Raw genomic sequence first — 21,260 nt, 5'->3', positions numbered from 1 at the left:
CATCCAGCACTCTCTATGGTTGTACCACATGGGGATTGTTTTTTACCACCCTGAGTTTAAGCCCAACCCAAAACCACAAACCTTCAATCTCCGGGTCTCCTCGGCACAGAGCAGAGGAGCTGAAAGACGGAAAATAGTAAAAGCCATAAAAACGTGTTTTAATACTAGCTTTGTAAAGTGGTAATGGCACATGTGGGTGACATTACTCGCACATGTCTATATGCATTCTCTAAAGAACAGTTATTTTAAGTAGGCTACCACCTTTTACAGTTAAATACTGTTTTGGTTCTAATTTTGTTCAAGCTTATTTAATGATTTTAAAGTCCTTAATCATTCTTTAGTCTAGTTTCAAAACTAGTTTATGTGACATTAAACAATATATTTTTTAAATCTGTGGGAAGTGGTCACAAAACTTAGACAAAATTACAAGACTTACAAAAGACCAAATTAGCAACATAGATAAGAACAAGCACAATTAAGTTTCAGAATTTCAGACACAAGCAAAAATCCTCTAGTCAGTGAGTCTTGCACCACAGTTTGAAAACCACTGTTGTAAGAGATGCCCATTCAGTCCTATTGTTCATGTAAAACAAAACAAGCGTACTTCCCAGTCAATAGTCAATGCCCTGCAAAATGAGCCATGCAGCTGGTGTTAATGTTATCTCTGTAACACAGCAGCCCTTTACTTTGAAAAAGATACAAAAATACAGCCTTTAGTCGGTTTAAAAATGAAACAATTCCAGTGGTAACATCCAAGTCCAGAAATGTGGATTTGCATCAATTGCATGGCAGTGACCACTAGGTACCAGATAATCTATTGTTATGTAAAACAGGGGGAAGAACAGTTCAAAGATTCATTGTCCAGTGCAATATAAAGCTTTGTCACATCGACAGCAATGAACTTCACATTGACAACCATTTCAAAGCACATCCTCCTGGACTCTATTGCACTTTAACAACTGGATGGACTGAACCTGCAAACAGTTAACACAAACATGCTGGAGCAATCTGGAGCCTTTAAAATGCAATGAGGAGCTTGAATGAGGTCAAACAACTTTCCATTCTTAACTACAAAAACATATGCTAAATGAAATACCAAGTCAGTACATTACAAAAGACTATACATGGTATGGATCCTATCTGGACTACTGAGGAATTTCACAAATAAATACAGCTGCAGAGATAATAAAGTGAAAAATGGTTCATATGGCCTTTCCAATACCAGTTTACACAATCACACTAAACATACAAGCTAGTTTGGGTTATGTAGTGTCGTGCCAAAGGACGCTACAGCAACGGGCAATGCAATATAATGAGGATAGAACCAGTAAACTTCCAGTAAGTGGGTGATCGTGATTTACGTTTTAGGGTGTGAGCACAATGTGTTAAATGTTTCTTTAGTTTAGTAATAGATGAATTAAGCAATAAACCAAAATCATGATCAAATAAAGGTGGACTATGTAACTTTTCTGATACAGTCCCCTATCTGGTGTTTTGGAGCAATAAAAACACATGTAAATGAATTAAAGTTTAATGCCATAGTAAGGGATATTTCACACATATTCATGGATAGAAGCAGATGGAAGGTCCCACAACAAAAAAGTTACAGAGTCCACCTTTAAATGTTAAATCAGTGTTGCCTTATTTATCTGTCAGCTATGATCTTTCAGCAATAACAATACCACAAACTTAACAAAAAAACTGACCCACTTTAAAGAACAAAACACAATAGACCTTTAAACTAGTTCAGGCTACAACAGCTGTCCTGGTCTAACATTTCTGTGCAATGAGACACACAGCAGCATCAGAGCTTACTCACAGAACAGCAGAACAGTTGTCAACTTTCACCATGTGCTTTTAACAGCTGGCTAACAAGCTAAAGCTAACAGAAAAATCAACAATAATGAAGAAAGAACTGAAATATTCTCTGATGCTAATCGCCTTTATGTAATTAGACGATTATTACAATTGTGTTAGCCAAATTAGACAAGAAATAAGGATACAAGTTATGGCTGGCATGACGCTTAGTAAATGATAAAATATAGCTAAATAGGCTATAATAGATTTAGTACAGGATTATGTTGTTTTTTATCATTATTTGCAGGTTTTGCGCGCTTTGAAATTACCTTGCGCTCAGAGGACGGACGCGTATGGCAACTTTCACGTTTGCCATGATGCTCCCAAAACTTCACAGACGCTACGACCCGCTGGAGACGACCCAAAGACGCATTTTCATTTCTTCTCGTTTCAAAAAATATTCTCAAAAATCCCTTTATCGGTGCAGAAATATCCGGCATTTGCAGAGCGCATTAAGTCATCTCCGCCGGGTAGGAGACGGTCAAACACCCGCGTATCAAACTCTGCAGAACTCAAACTTCCTGCAGACAGTGAGGAGGGGAGAGCTACGGGACACGCCTCTTACAAGGACCTGTTCAAATGATTCAAATCACTGCATGACTGAGATTGTAAATTATGTTACCATTACATTATGAGGTTGTGTTTTGTTTTTTTGTGTTTTGTTTTTTTTGTGGCACATTATAATTTTGTACAGGTTTATTTTGCAAAATTGCACTGAAATAAATATAGCATTAAAGAGGTACTATGTCATATTTCAGTGGAAGGATCTGCCAACTTCTTGTCCCCATGGAGATATTACTGTTTTGCCTTGATTATTCCACAGTATGGAAATAAACTTGGTAATCACAAAGGAAACAGGTTAATAGTCAGATCTATGAAGTAAGCCTGCACATTAAGGTATTTTTGAGCTATAAAACACCTGTAATTGAACTAATTCAAGGGAGATATGTTTAACGCTATACTGTGGGACATTCCAGATACAAAAATAACATCTCCATAAAAACAAGCAAGTAGCAAATCCTCCACTTTAGAAGTTTCACAATGCACCTTTAAACTAAAATTGCTCACTGTAAGAATGCATGCTTTTCATTGTGTTGTTTAGCAGTTAAACAACTGCAACTGAATAAGACAGATAAGTTTAAAGCCAGACAGTGAAACATTCCAAGCATAGCAATAGCATTTCCATGGAGGCAAACAAGTGGTCTACCCTTCATCACAAAAGTTACATAGTGCACCTTTAAATTGAGTAGGTAAATACATCTTTTTAGGCAGTCTCATTCTCAAGGGCTGCACACTTAAAACTTATAAGACATAAATCTACTATGGTAGAAAAAACTTTTCAAACAAGTCAGAAAGGAAAAGTTAAAAGTGTAATAAGACCTGTTACCAACCTGAGAGATAAATTTCTATAATAATATAAATTGCAATGGTGAATATCCATCACACATAAACATAAAATTCTCTTACTTAAGTCTTTATTATTATAACGTTAACATCTGAGACATATAAAATATTACAATTATTAAAAGCCACAGACACATTCAGAGCTTGTTCAACATGAACAGAAAACATCACAAATGCAAAATCTCACATTCATGAAATGTGCATCATTAACAAGTGGCATCGGCCAAAGGCAGTGAGTGAAAAGTGCTTTTACTAAAATCATCTCTCGTCTTTAAAATATAACTAAATTATTTTACATTTAACACACCAAATTTCTTCTCTGTGGCTTGTCTTTTGAAATGCTGTATAGCCTATAAAATATAAAAACAAATAGATAAACAAACTTTTTAGATTTAACAATACAAATGCCACATTAACATTGCCCTTCTAGCCCTAACACTGACTTCTTAACATGTTGACAATGACTAAATGCTTGTTATGGTCCCCAGTGGCATGATTGGAAAAAGGCTGGTGTGAAGTGTGGGGGAATAGCTTACTGAAGAGGTTTGGTTTTAGTTTCAATAAAACAAGTGGACACAAAATCTATAGTCCAAAAACATAGTGACTTAAGATCCTCTGTGGCGTTAGGTAGTATTATTGTTGTCATGTAGCGCCCTCTACTGCCTGATGAGAGACCTGCAGCATGTCCATGTGGCCCTGCAGCTCTGACAGTGAGGAAGATTGCTTCACACTTTGACATTGCAGCTGAAATTTCTCCATCAGCTCCTATGTTGTAAAAGTAAATACAGACAGTAATATAGTTAGTTAGTTTGTATTAAAGTTACATTATGTAACTTTTCTGGTGAAAGTTTCTTCAAATGCTTTTCTCCATGGAGATGTTATTGCTTTGTCTGGAATGTTTCACTGTATGGTATTAAACCTTTCTATCTTCATGAAGACAAAACTAGACCAAGTTACAGGTCAGATCTGTGGAGAGGCAACCCAGCTCACAAGAAGACTGCCTGGTTTTCAAGGTATTTTTGAGTTATAAAGCCACCTGTAATTTAATTAAAGTAAGTTAGACCCTGGAACATACTATGGAGCATTCCAGGCAGAGCAATGATCTATCCATAGAAAAAAGCAGGTGACAACCCCCCAACAAAAAAGTTATATAGTGCACCTTTAAAGAGACTTACAGTTGGCAAGGCAAGGTCTGTGAGCTTCTTCCAATGAGAAAGCACCTCCTCTTCACTCAAAATCCCTCGGTCAACAAGATTTTGGACCAGAAATAAGTAGTTGTTCCACTAAAAGAAAATTAGTTCAGTGTTAATAACATTAACTATTGTAGTTTGGAGCAAATGCTATTAGCATGATACTAACATATTTAAATAACTAATTATCATCTGTATTTGTACAATTTGGTGCTACACTATAATTAAATGAGGTGGGAAAAAGCAATTAAAGAGCCCATATTAAGCTGTTTTCTGATTTATGTTATAATGTGGATTCTTTATCAAAACATACCTGGAGTTGTGTTTTGTTTCATTCACAGATTAACATTAACACATAAACCCTGCATATTTCTGAGTTCTTCATTCAAACTGAAAACACTCTGTTCCACCTTGTGAAGTCATATGGTACATGTGGTCCACAGTGTTTTTAAAGGCAACATTACTCTCAAATTCTCACTTTAAAACAAATAATTCTGTTGAATGAGTATTAACAATTATACAATTATAGGATACAGAGGTATTTACTTACTAGAAACTGAGTTCACAATTATTTATCTTTGTTTCTATTATCTTTTTGTGTTTTGCATATCTGTACTTTGTTCATAGTCTTTTCTAAGAATCTGTGCAAGCTGTTTCCCCAGTACAGTCTGAACTCTGACAGTGAGTGACACTGGGAACAGTACCTGTGTGTCAGAGGCCTGGAGCACAGTGCTGACAGTGAGGGGGGAGAAGAGCAGGTGGTGAGGGGCGGAGGAGCACCCGTCCTGCGCCCACAGTTCACCTAGACGCTCCAGCAGGGCCCTGACAGGAGGCTCTGACCCTGAACCAGGACCTGGGCCAGAGTCCAGAGGGGCTGGGAGGACAGGCAGCTCAGAGGAGACTGCACAAGGGGACAAACCTGTTAAAAATCACTGGTTCAAAAGCAACAACCTTTAAGGCAGAATTACGTAGAGTTATGTAGTATACTGCTGTGCTCCTCTATGAAATGTCAAAAATCAATACATAAATATAAATATAAATATAATATAAAATCAATCAAGAGTGTACTGTAATGAGTGGTGGAATGTAATGAAGTAAAAGTAGTAAGGTACTGTACTTATATAGTATACATTTTGGTATCTGTACATTATTTGAGTAAATTTTTAAAGGTGCACTGTGTAACTTTTTGTTTGGAGGTCCGTCACCTGCTTGTTTCTATGAATATGTACTTGCTCTGCCTGGAATGTTCCGCAGTATGACATTAAAGAGATCTATCTACCTTACCTTAAATTATAGGTAGTTTAAGGCTAAAAAAAAACACCTAGGAAAACAGGCCTTCTGACTGTGAGTGGGGCTGCCTCTCCACCCTCCACCAGAAAAGTTACATAATGCACCTTTAAGTGGATACTTTCTACATTTACTTCACTACATTTGAGAGCAGGTATCTATACTTTCTACTCCACTAAGTAAAAGTATTTTTATTATAGTATGAGAGCTGCTAAAAAGGAAGAGGGGTTCATTTTTAACACTTTCATAGTTTTAGCAAAAATATACAAGTAAAAACAGCTAGAAAAAAAATCTATTTAATTGTTTGAAGTTAGGAGAAAGTAGACAGTCTGTGCTTAAATATAGAGTAGCATCAAACAAACACAGCACTAAATATGACATTATAACATTTATCACATAACATTCTGTCCAAATGTGAAAAACTGAAATAATATAATAAATAAACAAAGCAATGAAGGACCTGATAAAGTCTTCCAAGGATTTGTAGTGAAAGAACTAGCTGTTTTACCCAGTTTGCAGGCCAAGACGACTGTAGAGTTCAGCAACATCTGTTCTGACACCGCCGTGGAGAACTGAGGCAGGAGATAACGAGAAATGAGAGCGATTAAAATTAAAACTGGCACCAATTAATAAACCCAGTGTTGTTGTGTCCTTCTGTGTATTTCAGCCACCTTTTTGCATCCAAGTGTCTCTCCAACTTTGTTTAGAAGAGTCAAAAGCTGAGGAGAAGTTGGCAGCTCCGCATCAGTCCTGGGACCCACTGCGATGCTCAACCACTCCTGCATGACATGTCAGGAAAAGTGGCATTGTATTAGCAGAGACAAGAAGCAACAGGGATTAATCAGCCCAAAATTGTGAAAATTAAGAGTGCAAAATACATCTTTTAAATGGGGAAGGTTTTGTTTGGTTGTCAATTGCCAAATACAATAACATTTAAGTAGGTAAATGCCATATCATTATAAAGACACTGACAGTAACAAAACTTTTATTGACTTTATTATATTACTGGAGTAAGTATGAAGGTGCCTCACTAAAGTTGCCACACCTACCTTTATTTCTATCATAACATCTGATGGCAGAGAGACGTTGTGTGTGCAGTGGGGAGGGCAGGTGGCCATTCTTTCATTTGCTTGTTTTCTTTTGGGAGTCATGAGTTTTCCCTGCGAGACCAGATCATCTGCAGCAGAATCCACATCTCCACTGTCTGAACTGAGGGCTTTCACCACACGATCATATTTACTCTTCCACTCCCGCCTTATGAGAGCTGACACAAAAATACACACAAAAAAAAAATAATAATAATAAAAAGCATTAGGGTTGCATGATATAGGTATTTTCTTACATAGAAGGGTACATACATATGCAGAGGTTTCAAACTGATGAAAAAGGACCATTTCCATAGTGATAATCAATTTACAAACAAATTATTATTTGTTCCCTGGTATGACATTAAACATACACATCTAACATTTATACATTGCGGGTGTTTTTATTGATCAAAAATAATATAACAATTTCTCCTGTGACCAGGGACGACTCTCCACAGATCGGATTTTTAATATAGTGTAGTGCTGTAATCTGTTTGTCTCCCTCATGACAGATAGGTTTAATCTATACTGTGGAACATTCTAGACAAAGCAATAGCATTTCAATGGAGACAGGCAGATGGTGGACCCTCCATTAGAAATGTTACACAGTGCATTTGGCTTTAAAGATGCCCAAACAATTTGCTATTGATAACCAGCTGGTCTAAACACACAAATAGTTAATGGCCTCTCTGACTCTTGCTTTACATCTTGACTAATAGTTAAATAAAGAACAGGCTGCCATGTAACTTTAAATACAAACCAAAGAGCTGCACTGGGTTTTAATTAGGTACCTGTGATATTGGCCGCCAGCCAGCTGCAGGCCTTTTCTGTCGCGAGTCGTTTGGTGATGCTTTCAGATGTGGCAAAGACCTGTGCATCCAGACACAACAAGGTGATGAAACAGGCTCTAGTCTTTGGTGACATAAGCTCAGGTTTTAGTTTCTTTAGAACAATGTGTCATGAAGTTATGTTTGAAAAGTTTCAGTTGGAACTTGTTGAACTCACAGCAGGAGACGTCTCCTCTGGCAAAAGGATTCTTATGGCTTCAGGACTTTTTTCAGAGCAAAATCTGCAAAGATCACAAGAGGAAAATTATGTAGCAAAGAAACTCATACAGGATTTATTATTTACCTAAGACAAATGCAAATAAAGGGAAAATATAACTTTCACATTTGTACAGACTACATTATTACAGTTCAAGGACTCTTTATAGTTTGAGGTTTTCTTTCGAACTTGGGATTGTAACCTCCCCAACCTCATTAAGTAAAGGTACATTGTGTAACTTTTCTGGTGGAGGCTCCATCAAATGCTTTTTGACCATGTTACAGGTCAGATATGTCAAGAGATCTGACCGGTCACACCGTCACAATGCCTAGGTACTTTAAATAAATTGAGCTGTTTAATGCCAGACAGACTCCCAAACAGAAAAGTTACACTATGCACCTTTAAGCACCACTTGAATCTACCATTAAACTGCCTTGAATGTCCTCAAGCAGGTGACACCACCAAGTTACAAAAGACCAGCAGACAGCAGATACCTCACCAGAAAAGTTACAAAGTGTACATTTATTAATAGATAAAACTTACCCCACCACAATAGTAAGAAATACTCAAAATATAGTTGGCAAGACTAATGAATGCTGTACCTGGTGGCTCTCTCCAAAGCCTCCAGTCCGGCCTCACACAGCTGAGCACAGATGGAGTCATTCAGTTTTGACGCACTTGAGTTCGGAGACTGAAGTCCATCTTTGAGCATTCTCTCCCCCCTCTCCACCAGCTCCCTCACCAGCGTCGCTCTGTTGGTGTCATATCAGAAAAATGTATAAACTACAACCAAATAAGACAACAAACCTATAAATATTTTTTTTGACAAGTTAATAACACTATGAATTGTTTTTGACTAGTGTTTTAAATGTTCTATATTACACAGAATTGACTCTTGTGAGCTTTTATGTTTGAGTAATTCTTTATTATCTGTCTTCATCTCCAAAGCTCAAAATGCTTTGATCCACCTTGTGATGTCATGAAGAGGAAGTTTTCAAGTTAAAAGCTACCTTTTCCTTTTAGTTCAGTTTTTATAACACACATCAAAAATAGTGAAATATGGGCCCTTTCATACTAACTTCATATGCTTGACTGCATTAGATCCAACCCTCTCGGCTACAAACTCCACCGTGCGGCGTAGAGATGGAGGCTGGTTGTGGAAGAAGGCTTGCTCAAGGTCCAGCTTTGCAGAATAAAATAAGAGTATAGCATAAATTGAATATACAATTGTGATTTAATATTTATTTCTTTTTCAGATATTTATCAGCGTTCCCTCACCAGTAGTTTTTGTTGGGACCTGTGCGCAATTGCAGTGTTTCGAGGCTCTGCTGAAGTTGGGGTGATTTTTCGTATAATTCCTCCACTTTTGGCTGTGCTTCCAGAGACAAAGGCAGCTAGTAGTTTACGAAATTCACCTGCAATTGAGAATAACAAAACAGTTGTGTCGATATTGCCTAAATATACAACAAATATTTGGTAGCAAAGTTTCATACTGAACAATTGAAAATTACTTACCAAGGAATGGACAACATGTATACAGCAGCTGATGGTTCACCAATGGAATACAGTCCTAGATGAAGTATTTGTAAAAGCAATACCAGAGAAATGGCATCATGAATGGGTCTGATACTGTTAATCAATTAGAATACAATAGAATTCAATAGAATATAGACCAGGGGTGTCCAAACTTTGTTATATCAAAACACGACAAAGCAGAGGGCCGATAGAGGGCCATAGATTGGTGCTCAATACTGTGAATAATTGAAGTATGTGCATTTTTAACATGTGAGAATAACCCGTTTTCAGCCTTCATTCAAGATTAGATCCTCAAAAGGAAACACTAAATATTTAATATTGTCTTTATCAAGGTAGATTATCAAAAGACTTGCAGTTAAAAATGTTGAGTAAGATCATTTGGGCCAATTCCCCTGGAAGCCTGAGGGCCAAGAAAAATTGGTCCGAGGGTCACATTTGGCCCCCGGGCCATAGTTTGGACATGTCTGATACAGACTTTACTTACAAGCCCTTGTGCACTTGGGGAACTGCTATCCAAATGGGCCACTTCAGTAAACTCATTAGTGAAGAAAATGTCTTCTGGGATAACTGGGATCTAAACAAGCAAATGTTAATTTAGTATTATTTAATATAATATTTATTAATTAAAATTTGATATTGATCCCCTCACTTGGAATAGCCACCCCAACACAGACACCAACAGCAGCTTATTCAAGTAACACACTTCCCCACTTTTTCCAAGCAGCATTCTCCTAGAAAAACAAAAACAAAAAAACAGGTCAACTGGGATTACTGCTGTTGCATCGGAAGACGCATTTGTATTCAAGTCAGATTACAGTACTGTGCAAACGTCAGGGTTGTTTTTTAAGAACAAGTGAATAAATCTAAGGGTGTGAAAGTATGAAAATGAAGTAATGGAGATCATATTTAAAAGGATATAAAATGCAATTACGAACAAATCACGATGAACTACAATGTCAACCAATGTATTATTATAAAGCATTAACAAAGTAATTAACATCAGCAATTTGAAGCTGCTCTCTGAAATCATGTCAGACTCGTGTCATTTGTTAAACAGTTCACTTAAAAACAAGAGCATAATCCTCTACCAAGGAACTGGTCTTGTGATGTTATGATAAAAATGGATACAGGGTTACTTTCCAGTCACAAACCAAAATATGTACAAGATTCATCTAAAACTGTTTTTGTAGTTATGCAGTAGCACTGTTAACCAATTTTGTACTAATGCATATGGCTAACTGGTTTTCAAAGTCTGTAAATATAGTAAATACATATAATTAGAACTAGACAAACCTGTATAAAAGAAGCAATGTGCCCAGAACTTTCCTAAAGCAAAGGAGCAGAGGGCCCACAAAGTCTAACATGGACAGAAACTCCACAAGCCACGGGACAGTCAGAATGGTGCGTTTCCTCCTTATGCTATTACTGAGCAAGGCATACACATCCAGGGCTGGGACACTCTGTTAGACAAAAAAGAATATTTTATAAACCCTGTCTTGATTGATTGGTGGTTTATGATGTGTAATTTTGATCACTTTGCTGCGGAGTGCAATGGCTGTCTCCTGTATCTCTCTGGACGGCTTCTCGGATATTTGATAAGGCAAAAAGGCGATGAATCCAAGAAATTTTGCCAGAAGACGAGCAAGGAGCAACACGGAGCTGAACCTCTGCTTCTCATCCTGACAGGAGAAACAGGAGTATTATTCTGGCTATAAAACTGTTCTTGGTAAATATTACAATTTCATTAGACAATATTGTAGACACACATTCACAGACAAGATACATTCTATTTTTTTAAGTAAAATAAAACCAAGAAGGGTGTGTTAACATTGTTGTACTAGTATTGAAATATTTAGTATCTAGTTCTAGCTCTAAGTAGGTAACCTTTCTTTACTTTTTCCAAATAATTTTACATATCTTTACATTATCTTCAATACTACATTTACTTTAAAAAAACAAAACAATAAAAACAAAAAAGGCACACTGAACTACAAAATGAAAACTCAATTTTCAATAAAGAGATTACATTTTTATATGTGATTCAGTCATACAGTGTTTAAAAAGCAGCTGTGCAATGTCCTGTTTATTCATTCAACTATTTCACTGTGCAGCATGTATTGTATCTACAGCATATATCTCCACTCTGAATTATTAACAGTCCTGGATACCTGTTGCTCCATGTCTCCCTCCTCCTCCTCCTCCTCTTCCTCTACTTCGCTCGACACTGGAGGACTCAGTATAGACACCTCATCTAACTGCAGCAACTGCTGACACAGGCTGTCCTGAAGGTGCTGGTTAAGCTGACAGCTAGGGGCACATATTATACAAAATACATTTTAAAACTTGTATTACCATGTTATTCACTTTTAATGAATAAAAAGATGTGAAAGGGAGAAAAATATAGGAATCTCCTATAGTAGTCACACTTCACATTACATTTTAAAGGTGTACTGTGTAGGTTTTTTTTGGGAGAGAGTCTGCCATCTGGTTGTTTCCATGCCAATGTTATTGGTTTGCCTTGAAAGTTCTACAGTATGACATTAGACTTAGCCTGAAAAACATGTATTCTTACTATGAGTGAAGTTGCCTCTCCCCAGAGCTACCCTTTAATAACCAGGTAACTTGGTAGCATCAGCTGCTCATCTCTATGGACATAGACAAGTTTAATGCTACAATGTGGAACTTTCAAGACAAAGCAATAGCATCTCCATGGAGACAAGTTGGTCTGGATAATGGAACGTGTGCTATACTGTGCTGGGGCTTTGTATTTACAAATGTTTTGTACTTGAACCATATTTGATTTACGTTAATTAATTTAATAAAACATTTGATATACACTTCACTTATTGCCTTACTGATTACAAAAAGCACTGATTATATTAAATATTGTTACTCCTATGTTTATGACAGCACAAGCATAACTTCATCATTTGTATCACCAGTTTTTGTTAATACATTTTTTAAACTATGAGGGCAAAGATTTGACTATAATGACTTTGTTGCAGGTGTATATTAATATGCACTGTCTCTACTAAATAAAATAAAAAATTAGGGCTGGGCAAAAATAAAAAATATTAATCGCATTAATGAGTTCGAGTTCAAGTGCGATTAATCGTGATTAACCGCATGTTATACGCAAAACCAATTAATAAATTAAAAAGTAGCGTATAGCGTACTTTTATTGCAAATATAAACAAAAGAGCCATACATTTGTTGTTCAAACAGCTTTTCTTTCACAGGGGAACCCTCAGGGCCTTCAAGGTATTCAGTGAAGCAAAAATATTGAATGAATTTTTGTACTACTAATATATTTTTTCAATATTTTTATTCAGTGATTAATAAACACTTCACTAGTAATAATTTCTAGATCATTATTATAAACTTGGATTAATATTTCTTGGGGAGCAAAGCGTTAATTTAATTTAATGGAAATGGACCAATCACAATTTCTTCCAGTGGTATCTCGGAAAATCAGTGACTCCCCCTGCAGGTACTAAAGTAAAGAAACACCTGCAGGGCCTTCGGTGGCTGGAACGAAGACTCGCGCAATTTATCTCAATGTGGGGATGAGTTTGAGTTTGACAGTTGTTTTAGCCAATCATATTTCATTGAGTTATGGGCGGGATCATATCACGAAATCTTCCGGCCTTTGTAAATACCCTGTGATAGCATATGTAAGCGAGACCACAGCGACGAAAACTACACTGGCCACCTCTATTTGGACGCCTCAGGGGTGTCTGGAAGAAGGAGAAGAAAGAGAAAACCCGTGAACCAGAACTCAGAGCCCACGGCCCAGCAGCTTGGAGCCCATGGAGGCTCAGACATGCTGCATCCCACGTTTGATGCAACACGTGCAACAGACGTTTACAATTTAAACTTTTTTTTTTTAAAGTAATAAAAACTGCGTTAACGGCGTAATTGTCGGCGATAATGAATTAATTAGTTAACACAAAATTAACGCGTTAACATGCCCGGCCCTATAAAAAATATTAAAATTCACAAAATTTGACACTTTTCCTCAACTGTCAGATCAGATCTTACCAGCTGGCCGTCTGAAGAAAATCCCTGAAGAATTCCTGATGCCCTGGAAATGACGGAGGGGAACAGGGCCCACTCACAGTTTGGGGCTGGACCAGACGCTCTGCCAGCCGCTTCAGTCTCCCCAGGCTGTCAGCTCCCAGCATGCCCAGCAGGTCTGCATCAGGGGTGTCGCCGGAGGAACAGTTTCCACGCGGGCCCTTACACATCTAGAATATACATTATTAAAGGGCTCAAATTGTGCCATTTTCTGATCTATGTTATAATGTTGTTTCTTCATCAAAAACATACCTGGAGATGTGCTTTGTTTTATTCACACATGTTTAACACACAAACCCTGCATATTTAGGCCGAGTTCTTCTCTCTAACTGAAAACACATTGTTCCACCTTGTGATGTTATGTGGTAATACAGGAAGTGCTACACTGTGTTTTTAAACTCCATTCACTTTCACTAGAATCATTTAGATAATTTCAGCCATGAAACTGTCAATCTCTACTGAAAAAAAAAAAAAAGGTAAACATGAGTTGATAACTTGAAAACTATTACTACATGGCATCACATGGTGGATCAGAGCATTCTGAGTTTTGCAGATGTAGGCAAACTAATAATAAAGAGTTATTTAAACATGTGTAAATGAAACAAAACATAACTCTGGTTATGTTTTTGAGAAAGTAAGTAGTCAGTAGTCAGTAAGTAAGTAAAGTAAAGTAAGTAAGTCAGTAGTCAGCAGTCAGTTTTGCATAATATAGGGCTTTTAACATCGTAAAGCCATGTATATAATATGTGAGAGGACAGATTTTTTTCTGTATGGATCTATATATTGGTTTGGTTTCGGAATAATAAAAGGTTTGGATCATCGCCATAGCAATTTATCACTAAAAACATATTGTATCTTTTGAATAGAAAATGGCAAAAGGCAAGTATTACTAACCTGAATAAGTTGCTTGAGGAAAAGGCGAGCAAAGTGCGAGTGGGTCCCTGCAGAATTCAACTGATTCATCATTCCCCTAAGGACATAAAAAATATTAATTAATATCAAATAGAATGCCTCAAGAGAAATTAACAAATATTGATACTAGCCTGATACGATTCCCAAGAGCAGCTTCAAAGCTCCAGCCAGGCTCTTTGTGAAAGTCCTCCCATTCTCGAAGGATTTCATAAAACATATCTCTGAAAAACATAAAGGTTAATGGAAAATTCTGCAAATCTGATGGAAAAACATTAGTGCAAAGTCAAAGTACCTGTGTTTATTGATTTAATTTTTAAATTATACATAAGGAACACAAAAATTGACAAAAAAAACAAAACAAAAAACTCCCACAACCCTCCCTCTCTCGACACACAAAAATATACAACAAAACAATACAAAATATACAAACATTAACAGTCAGTCAAGTCCAGTCCTAACAAGATGTCCAAAAAAGGTGTCAATTACCTTTGTTTTTTAAATGTATGAAAAGCTTTGTCACTGCCAAAGTTGGAGCGATTGTCTGTTGCAGGTTCAAATGGGACTGAGTGGATGAAGGTGGACACTGAAGGAGAAAGCTGCAAAAAAAAACAAAGTTAAATTGTATCTCCAGCTTGCAGTGCATACTATATAAAATCCTATGAGGACTTAAATGTCATCCAAAATAATCAGTCACCAAAGTTACCTTAGCTGTACTTTTGTCCTGGGCCTGTGTGAGTCGGTCCCTGAGGTCCAGAGAGAAAGATGCAACCCTTTCATTTTCTGCCAGCAAACGCAACGTGCATTTGTCCAAGTGCACTACCAAACTGGAACAAAAAAAATTAGATTACAACAGAGGGTAAAAATAAGTAATTTATTGAATAAAGGTGCTCTGCTCAACTTTTCTGGTGGGCTTGTCTCCTTGGAGATGCTATTGCATGGCCTAGAATCTTTCATGGTGTGACATTAAATATATTCTTCTAGCATTTATACATTACGAGTTTCAATGCTCAAAAATACAATAGTTCCTTCTGTGAATAGAGGCGACTCTGAACTACAACGTAGCATAGTGCTGTTAGCTCCTTGTCTCCTTTGTGACAATGTTTCACATGATAGATTAAACCTTTCTAGACAAAGCAATAACATGTCCATGGAGAGAAGCAGCACTAGAAACGTTACACAGTGCACCTTTACAAAATAAAACACTTACTTGAATTGAATTTCTAATACTTTTACAGCAAAATACACACAGTTGTGAACTTGTTTTAGATAACATCTTTCCAAAATATCTGACAAAAAAAGACAGAATAAATAAATAAATACAATAATATGGCTGTTACAAATATATGGTAACTATCGATATATGGGTCAGAAGGAAGAAACAAAATTTAAACTTTTTAAAAACCTGTATTCATTGCACACAAACTATCCTGTTCATCGTCATGGTTATGAGTTGAGCGTGATGTCAACAACTGCACCACAAAAAACAGCTCCAGGAAAATATTTGGTACCAAGTTTTCTATGGGAGAAACAAACTGTATTAACAGCTATTCCAATTTAATTTTCAATAGCTCTAACAGTGATATAGCTATAGTTGAGTGGAAGAATACTGCCATCTTGTGTTCATTTACCAGAGATGCAGGTACAGTAGAGCTCAGCTAAGAGGTCCAGTTCTGTGCTGTAAGTGACTTTGGATGGTTCAGGATTCGGTGTTTGTAGTTCAGGAGTAACTTTGGACCCAGACCCATTCCTCAGTCCAGATTTGGTTGGGGTGATGGGATCCAACGACAGAGGGGCAGGGACCAGTTGGGCACGCTTTGTCCTATAGCACCAAACACAATAATAGGATAATGAATTAAAAAATAAGAAAGAACTTCTTGTAAAGGCTTTTCTTACTACACAATAAAGTGTAGTTAGAAAGAAATAACAGTAAAAAATGTGCAAAGAAAAAAGATAAACTTTTAAAAATATATAAACAAATTTAATATCTATATCTATATCTATATCTATATCTATCTATCTATCTATCTATCTATCTAGATAGATAGATAGATAGATAGATAGATAGATAGATAGATAGATATAGAGATAGATATACAGATAGATAGATAATATACATAGATATAGATATAAATATACATATAGATATACAGAGATAGAGATAGGGAGATATAGATAGAGAGATAGAGGATAGACAGATAGAGGATAGAGAGATAGAGAGATAGATATACACAGTATATTACACAGTATATTACACAGTATATTACACAGTATATTACACAGTATATTACACAGTATACAAAATGAGCTAAAACTATCCAAACCATGCCAGAACACAGTGGTGGTATTACAATAATATGTATATGTTGGCGTCACATATTGTTTTGTCAATTACAAATTAACTTACTTCTCCCTCTTTAGTAGCTCTCTCTCCTCCTGAAGGCTCAGTGGACTGCCTGCTGCCATAGACCTCTCCGGAGCCTCTGTCGGGGAACTAGAGGTTTTACTAAAAGGCGTTGAGGTGAAGCATGTCTTTGGTTTGGATTGGGGTCGCTCGGCACTCACTGGTGTTGGGTTTATTCTTCTAGATGGCTTTGAACTGAAATAAAATGTTGAGAAGGTAGAGGTTGAAACTGTAGCTATGCCTTAAGTTGTAATTATACTATTTCATTATGAAATTTACTTAATAAATCAAAACAAGTAACAAACAAAGACAAATAATGTTGTTTCCTCATCAAAAACATGCCTAGGGTTTTGCTTTGTTTCATTCACACGTGTGTAACACATAAATGCTGCATATTTAGACTGTGTTCCTCTCTCAAAGAGAAAACACTCTGTTCCATCTTGAGATGTCATGTTGTGATACAGGAAAAGCTTCTCCTTTTTTAAACACCTTCACTAGAATCATTTGGAAAATTTCAGTCCTGAATTTCCAATCTCTATGAAACATAAGCTAAAAGGTAGTTATTATCTTAAAACTACCACTTCATGACATCATAAGTTGGGACAGATAGACTAAAAATAAAGCATATGTTTTTGATGAGGAAACAGTATTATAACATAGATAAGAAAATAGTGTGATATGGGCCATTTCGAGTAAATTAAAAGTTTACTCACGCGGGTGAAACTGGTGATGACCCGATGGGAGGGAAATCATCCAAGTTGAAGTTCAGTTGTCCCACAGTGGGAGGTGATACATGGATCCTTGCGTGGCTGCCTCCTCCTGCTCCTCCTCTGCCAGACCTCCGCCCTCCACTGTCCCATCTCCCAGTGTCATCGCTTTGTCCTACTCCACCCCCGCGCCCATATCTGCCTTGTCCCGCTGCTATGCCACCACTCCTTTTCCTCGCTTTCTGTGACTGCAAATTAGGGCTGTGTTGATGCTCAGATGGTGAAACCATAAAATCCCCCAAACTCATTCTCTGTGGGGGGCGGCGTTCTGAACCAGAGGGCCTTGAGGCTGGACTCCAACCCGTAGTGAAAGAGGGGCTACTAAAGTCACTAACACCGCTTAAACAGTGTGACCCTGACTGTCCCATGGCATCTGTATCACCTCCTGGAGATATGGAGAGAGCAGGGGAAAACAACTGGACACGACTGGCATTTCGTGAACCACCTCCACCTGCAGACCGGGCACCTCTCCGCTCTGTGAAGCTCTGAGACTGTACGGGAGGCCGGGAGCGGCTGGGTGTTTTGGCTGGAGTAGCTGGGCCATGGGTAAGTGCTTGGCTGCTTTGCTCTCTCAGAAAGTTCAATAAAAAAGGGATGAATTCTTGTTTATGAACAGCAACGTCATTGTAGATAATAGGCAGCTTGTCTCCTTCCTGAAAGAAATATTAACTGTTAGAAGAAGGAGCCTGTCTTGTGCGTTGAAAAGCTAGAGCAAAAGGTTGTTTTTTTCGGATATACAACACACTTGCTGGAGAAAACAAATTTAACTGAAAATTGCCTAAGTAACTTTATGTAAATATCACTATTTCTGGGACCTTGTACGCGAAAAGTAAAACAACAATGACATGAAAATAAATCACAAAAGGACCACGAGTACAGTTGTAATGTGGATCAAAACAACCCAACTTGGCCATTTTTGCAGCAGTGTCTCTCATTTTCAATGTATTAATTTATCTACAAGGGCATATCCTTCTCAGAAGCCTTTCTTGTGTTAATTGGCAGTCAGTTGTGGCGTGTACTGTACTAAGGCTTACCAGCAATTTATGCCATACAAGCAAGATAGGACTGACAGCCAACCCGTGGCCCGTGCATATGGATTAGCCCTTTCGCTAGCTGCTCCGCTAAAAGTTTGTTTACACTCAGCTGAGGGCCATGACATTACACATAAGGGACTTTATAAAGAGGATTGCACTGTTGATGACGGGCCTACATTATCCTGAAACGCACCGCACTTACTTCGTTGTTTTTGAGCCAGTCCAAGACCACGTTTATGCCCACTTTGTTGAGCAGAACTGATTCCAAAAGAGCCGCCATTCTGAAGGAGCGCTGCGCGGCTGACCAGGAGGAGCCACTGCGCATGCGTGTATCAGGAGTGACGCTGACAGCATCCCACATCCAGCAGAGGACTGAGGGGAAAAACAAATATTTCATTCAAAGATGGAAAAGAAAACATCTGCACACTAATGTATTTCAAAGCTATTAAGATTTTAAATTTTTCATAATAGTTTTTGGTTAATATTATATGAACATAATATTGCATATCTGCATGGCCATATAATCGAAATGATAAGGTTCCAGACAGAGTAGAGCCAAATCAAGGGGAACCAGCTGACGTGGCTCAGGCATGATGGTGTTTCATCCTCCCGGACACCTTCCGAGGAAGTTGTTCCGACCACGCATGCCAGTGGATGAGGCCCCGGCGAAAATCCAGGACATGCCAGAGGGACTGTCTCTTGTCCGGCCTGAGAAGTCCTTGATCCCCTGGAGGAGTTGGAGTGTTTGAAGTGAGTGAAGTTCAGCAGTTCTTGCTCAGTCCTTGTTCTGAAAGGAACCCAGTTCTGGATAAGCAAAAAATAGATGCATGGAGTATTCTTAGAAGAACTTTAATTCAGATAGACTGTTATCAAAGCTCTCGTACAGGGTTTGCATAGGTTTTGTGATGTTCATGTCTGAGATCAAAGAGTTGAAAAATTAGGTCTTTGCCTATATGAGAACTAAAAATAACCTTGCATAATTGTGATCAATTACACAATAGATGGCAGCATTTCGCAAAATTTCTGGTTATGATTTGCAAATCTGTACTAGAAGAAGAGGGCAAAAACAGCAGGTCGAGCGCGCATGCCCAGTAGCGCCTTTGTGTAGCCGCTGCAGAGGCTGATGCTAACAGCTAGCCTCAAACATTAGACGACACTGGGGTAGCTAGCAGTTTAGCCTGTCAGCTAATCATGGTGAACGTAAAGAAGCGGAAAGGTCGGGTCGTGATTGACTCAGACTCAGACGATAGTGCTAGTGACGATAATTTAGATCAGGTAGGTCGGCGTTTTTCTTGTTTTTGCTTTGTCCGATCCGGGTTTTAAGTTGTCAACACTGTGTTTCTATGCTAACGCGTGCTAACTGTCTGGCCTCGCTCCAGTAAACGCGTCTAAGTAAGATCAAATTTATTTTAAACACCTAACTAAAGTAAAATACGACAATGCGCGTGGTGAAAGCTTTGTTTCTTTCGCGATCATGCATTCAATCCCAAAAATCTGCGAAACGTAGGTATGCTAATGCTAAGGTTACAGATTCTGAGAGCGCAGAAACCACGGCGAGTATTATGTGTCCACGGAAATGTCGCGCCATTGCACTCTTTCTGTTTACTACGGCGTGAAACAGCGTGCCTGCAGCTGGTTTGGCGTTTATAACTCGTAATTACACGGATTTTGTGCATGTTTTGACACAGTAAACGGGAGCGGAGGCAGAGACCGTCTTGATTTAACGTGGGGTTGTACCTTATCTCCACTCAGTGACGTCATGGGTGCGGAGACAGTCTATTTCTGTTGTTGTTGACAAAACATGTCACGGATGAGATTTACGCACACACGCCGTACTATTAGCCCTGGATATATATCAAGTAGTAATATATATGTAGAAAGTAAATCTGATACAACTAAATGTATTTTACAGTAATGCTTACAGTGTGGTGACATCACTCCCCTACTGTAAAAAAAAAACAACAACAACAAATCCCAGATATGACATAGACCTTTATAGAGCCAGTAAAGCAATACACTTAACAAGGCATAACAGTTTATTACTTTCAGAGTCATGTATTTTTAATGGTGCACTGTGTAACTTTTCTTGTGGATGGTCCGCTAACTGCTTGCCTCAATGGAGCTGTTTTTGCTTTGCTTAAAATGTTCCACAGTGAAGCATTAAACTTCTATCTCCATGAAGAAGCAGCAAAAATGAAGCTAGGGCAGATGCAGGTCAGATCTATGGAGATGTGTCTCAGTGTATTGGAAGAATGCCTGTTTTTCATGGCATTTTTAAGCAATTAAAATACCTATAATGGAATAAATACAAAATGGAGTGGTGGACCCTCTACTAGAAAAGTTACACATTGCACACTTCTTTGCTTTACTTTGTTGTTTTGATCCCTGTTCATGAATAGTGTTACCTCCAGACAGTTTTGCTTTGGCCAGTGCTTATCACATTCATAGTTTAATAAATAAACTCAGTTGATATGGTTACATAAGTATATCTAATGTATCAGTCTTCCATCTGACCTAGCCTATATAATAGCTATGCAAAGACCACATTTTCCATAGCACCAAGGCTGCAGAATGAAAATGATTTCTTATTTTACTACATACTGTATTCAGCAGTAGGTCTATAGGCTACACAAGCCTCATGTCTGTTTGTGCATATTCAAGGT

The 21,260-nt window shown here is 37.9% G+C and overlaps 2 protein-coding genes across 4 annotated transcripts in view; both read right to left on the bottom strand.

The window, feature by feature from the left end:
• Positions 1-2,228, bottom strand: part of stard9 (StAR-related lipid transfer (START) domain containing 9) — a 68,080-nt gene extending 65,852 nt beyond the window's left edge. The window contains exon 1 of the mRNA XM_055155328.1: positions 2,127-2,228. Coding sequence (XP_055011303.1) covers positions 2,127-2,173 — 47 coding nt within the window. The 5' untranslated portion in view covers positions 2,174-2,228. The remainder of the gene's footprint in view (positions 1-2,126) is intronic.
• A 1,087-nt stretch (positions 2,229-3,315) lies between these two features.
• cdan1 (codanin 1) lies at positions 3,316-20,321 on the bottom strand. 3 transcript variants are annotated; one of them, XM_055160324.1, is made up of 29 exons: positions 19,177-19,204; positions 18,800-18,969; positions 17,510-18,216; positions 16,800-16,991; positions 16,024-16,214; positions 15,798-15,911; positions 15,603-15,681; positions 15,099-15,219; positions 14,882-14,991; positions 14,527-14,616; positions 14,378-14,453; positions 13,448-13,653; positions 11,575-11,713; positions 10,942-11,085; positions 10,700-10,866; positions 10,056-10,137; positions 9,891-9,980; positions 9,386-9,440; positions 9,149-9,285; positions 8,950-9,053; positions 8,473-8,622; positions 7,832-7,895; positions 7,618-7,696; positions 6,788-7,002; positions 6,410-6,517; positions 6,247-6,310; positions 5,156-5,370; positions 4,437-4,544; positions 3,316-4,026 (listed from the first exon to the last, which is right to left on the bottom strand). In XM_055160324.1, the coding sequence occupies exons 1-29, from the start codon at positions 19,187-19,189 to the stop codon at positions 3,904-3,906; spliced, it is 4,113 nt and encodes a 1,370-aa protein (XP_055016299.1). In that variant the 5' UTR covers positions 19,190-19,204; the 3' UTR covers positions 3,316-3,903. The 3 variants fall into 3 exon arrangements, with proteins under 3 accessions (XP_055016299.1, XP_055016292.1, XP_020777405.2); XM_055160317.1 differs by having other exon boundaries at positions 18,800-20,321; XM_020921746.2 differs by having other exon boundaries at positions 5,156-5,352; positions 18,800-20,321.
• Between the last annotated feature and the right edge of the window lie 939 nt (positions 20,322-21,260).

The sequence above is a fragment of the Boleophthalmus pectinirostris genome, unplaced genomic scaffold (genome assembly GCF_026225935.1).
Source record: "Boleophthalmus pectinirostris isolate CB_2022bp ecotype Guang Dong unplaced genomic scaffold, ASM2622593v1 HiC_scaffold_10, whole genome shotgun sequence".
NCBI classification, from domain to species: Eukaryota; Metazoa; Chordata; class Actinopteri; order Gobiiformes; family Gobiidae; genus Boleophthalmus; species Boleophthalmus pectinirostris.
Note: the sequence above shows the minus strand (reverse complement) of the source record. Positions and strands in the feature narration are given on the sequence as shown.

Coding starts and splice junctions, on each gene's coding strand:
- cdan1 (XM_055160317.1), bottom strand. CDS start 18,994: ATGAAATATTTGTTTTTCCCCTCAGTCCTCTGCTGGATGTGGGATGCT. Junction 15,220..15,602: donor GTATTAGAAATTCAATTCAA/GTAAGTGTTTTA, acceptor TTTTTGTTCCAG/TTTGGTAGTGCACTTGGACA. Junction 9,054..9,148: donor GGTCCCAACAAAAACTACTG/GTGAGGGAACGC, acceptor TATTCTGCAAAG/CTGGACCTTGAGCAAGCCTT.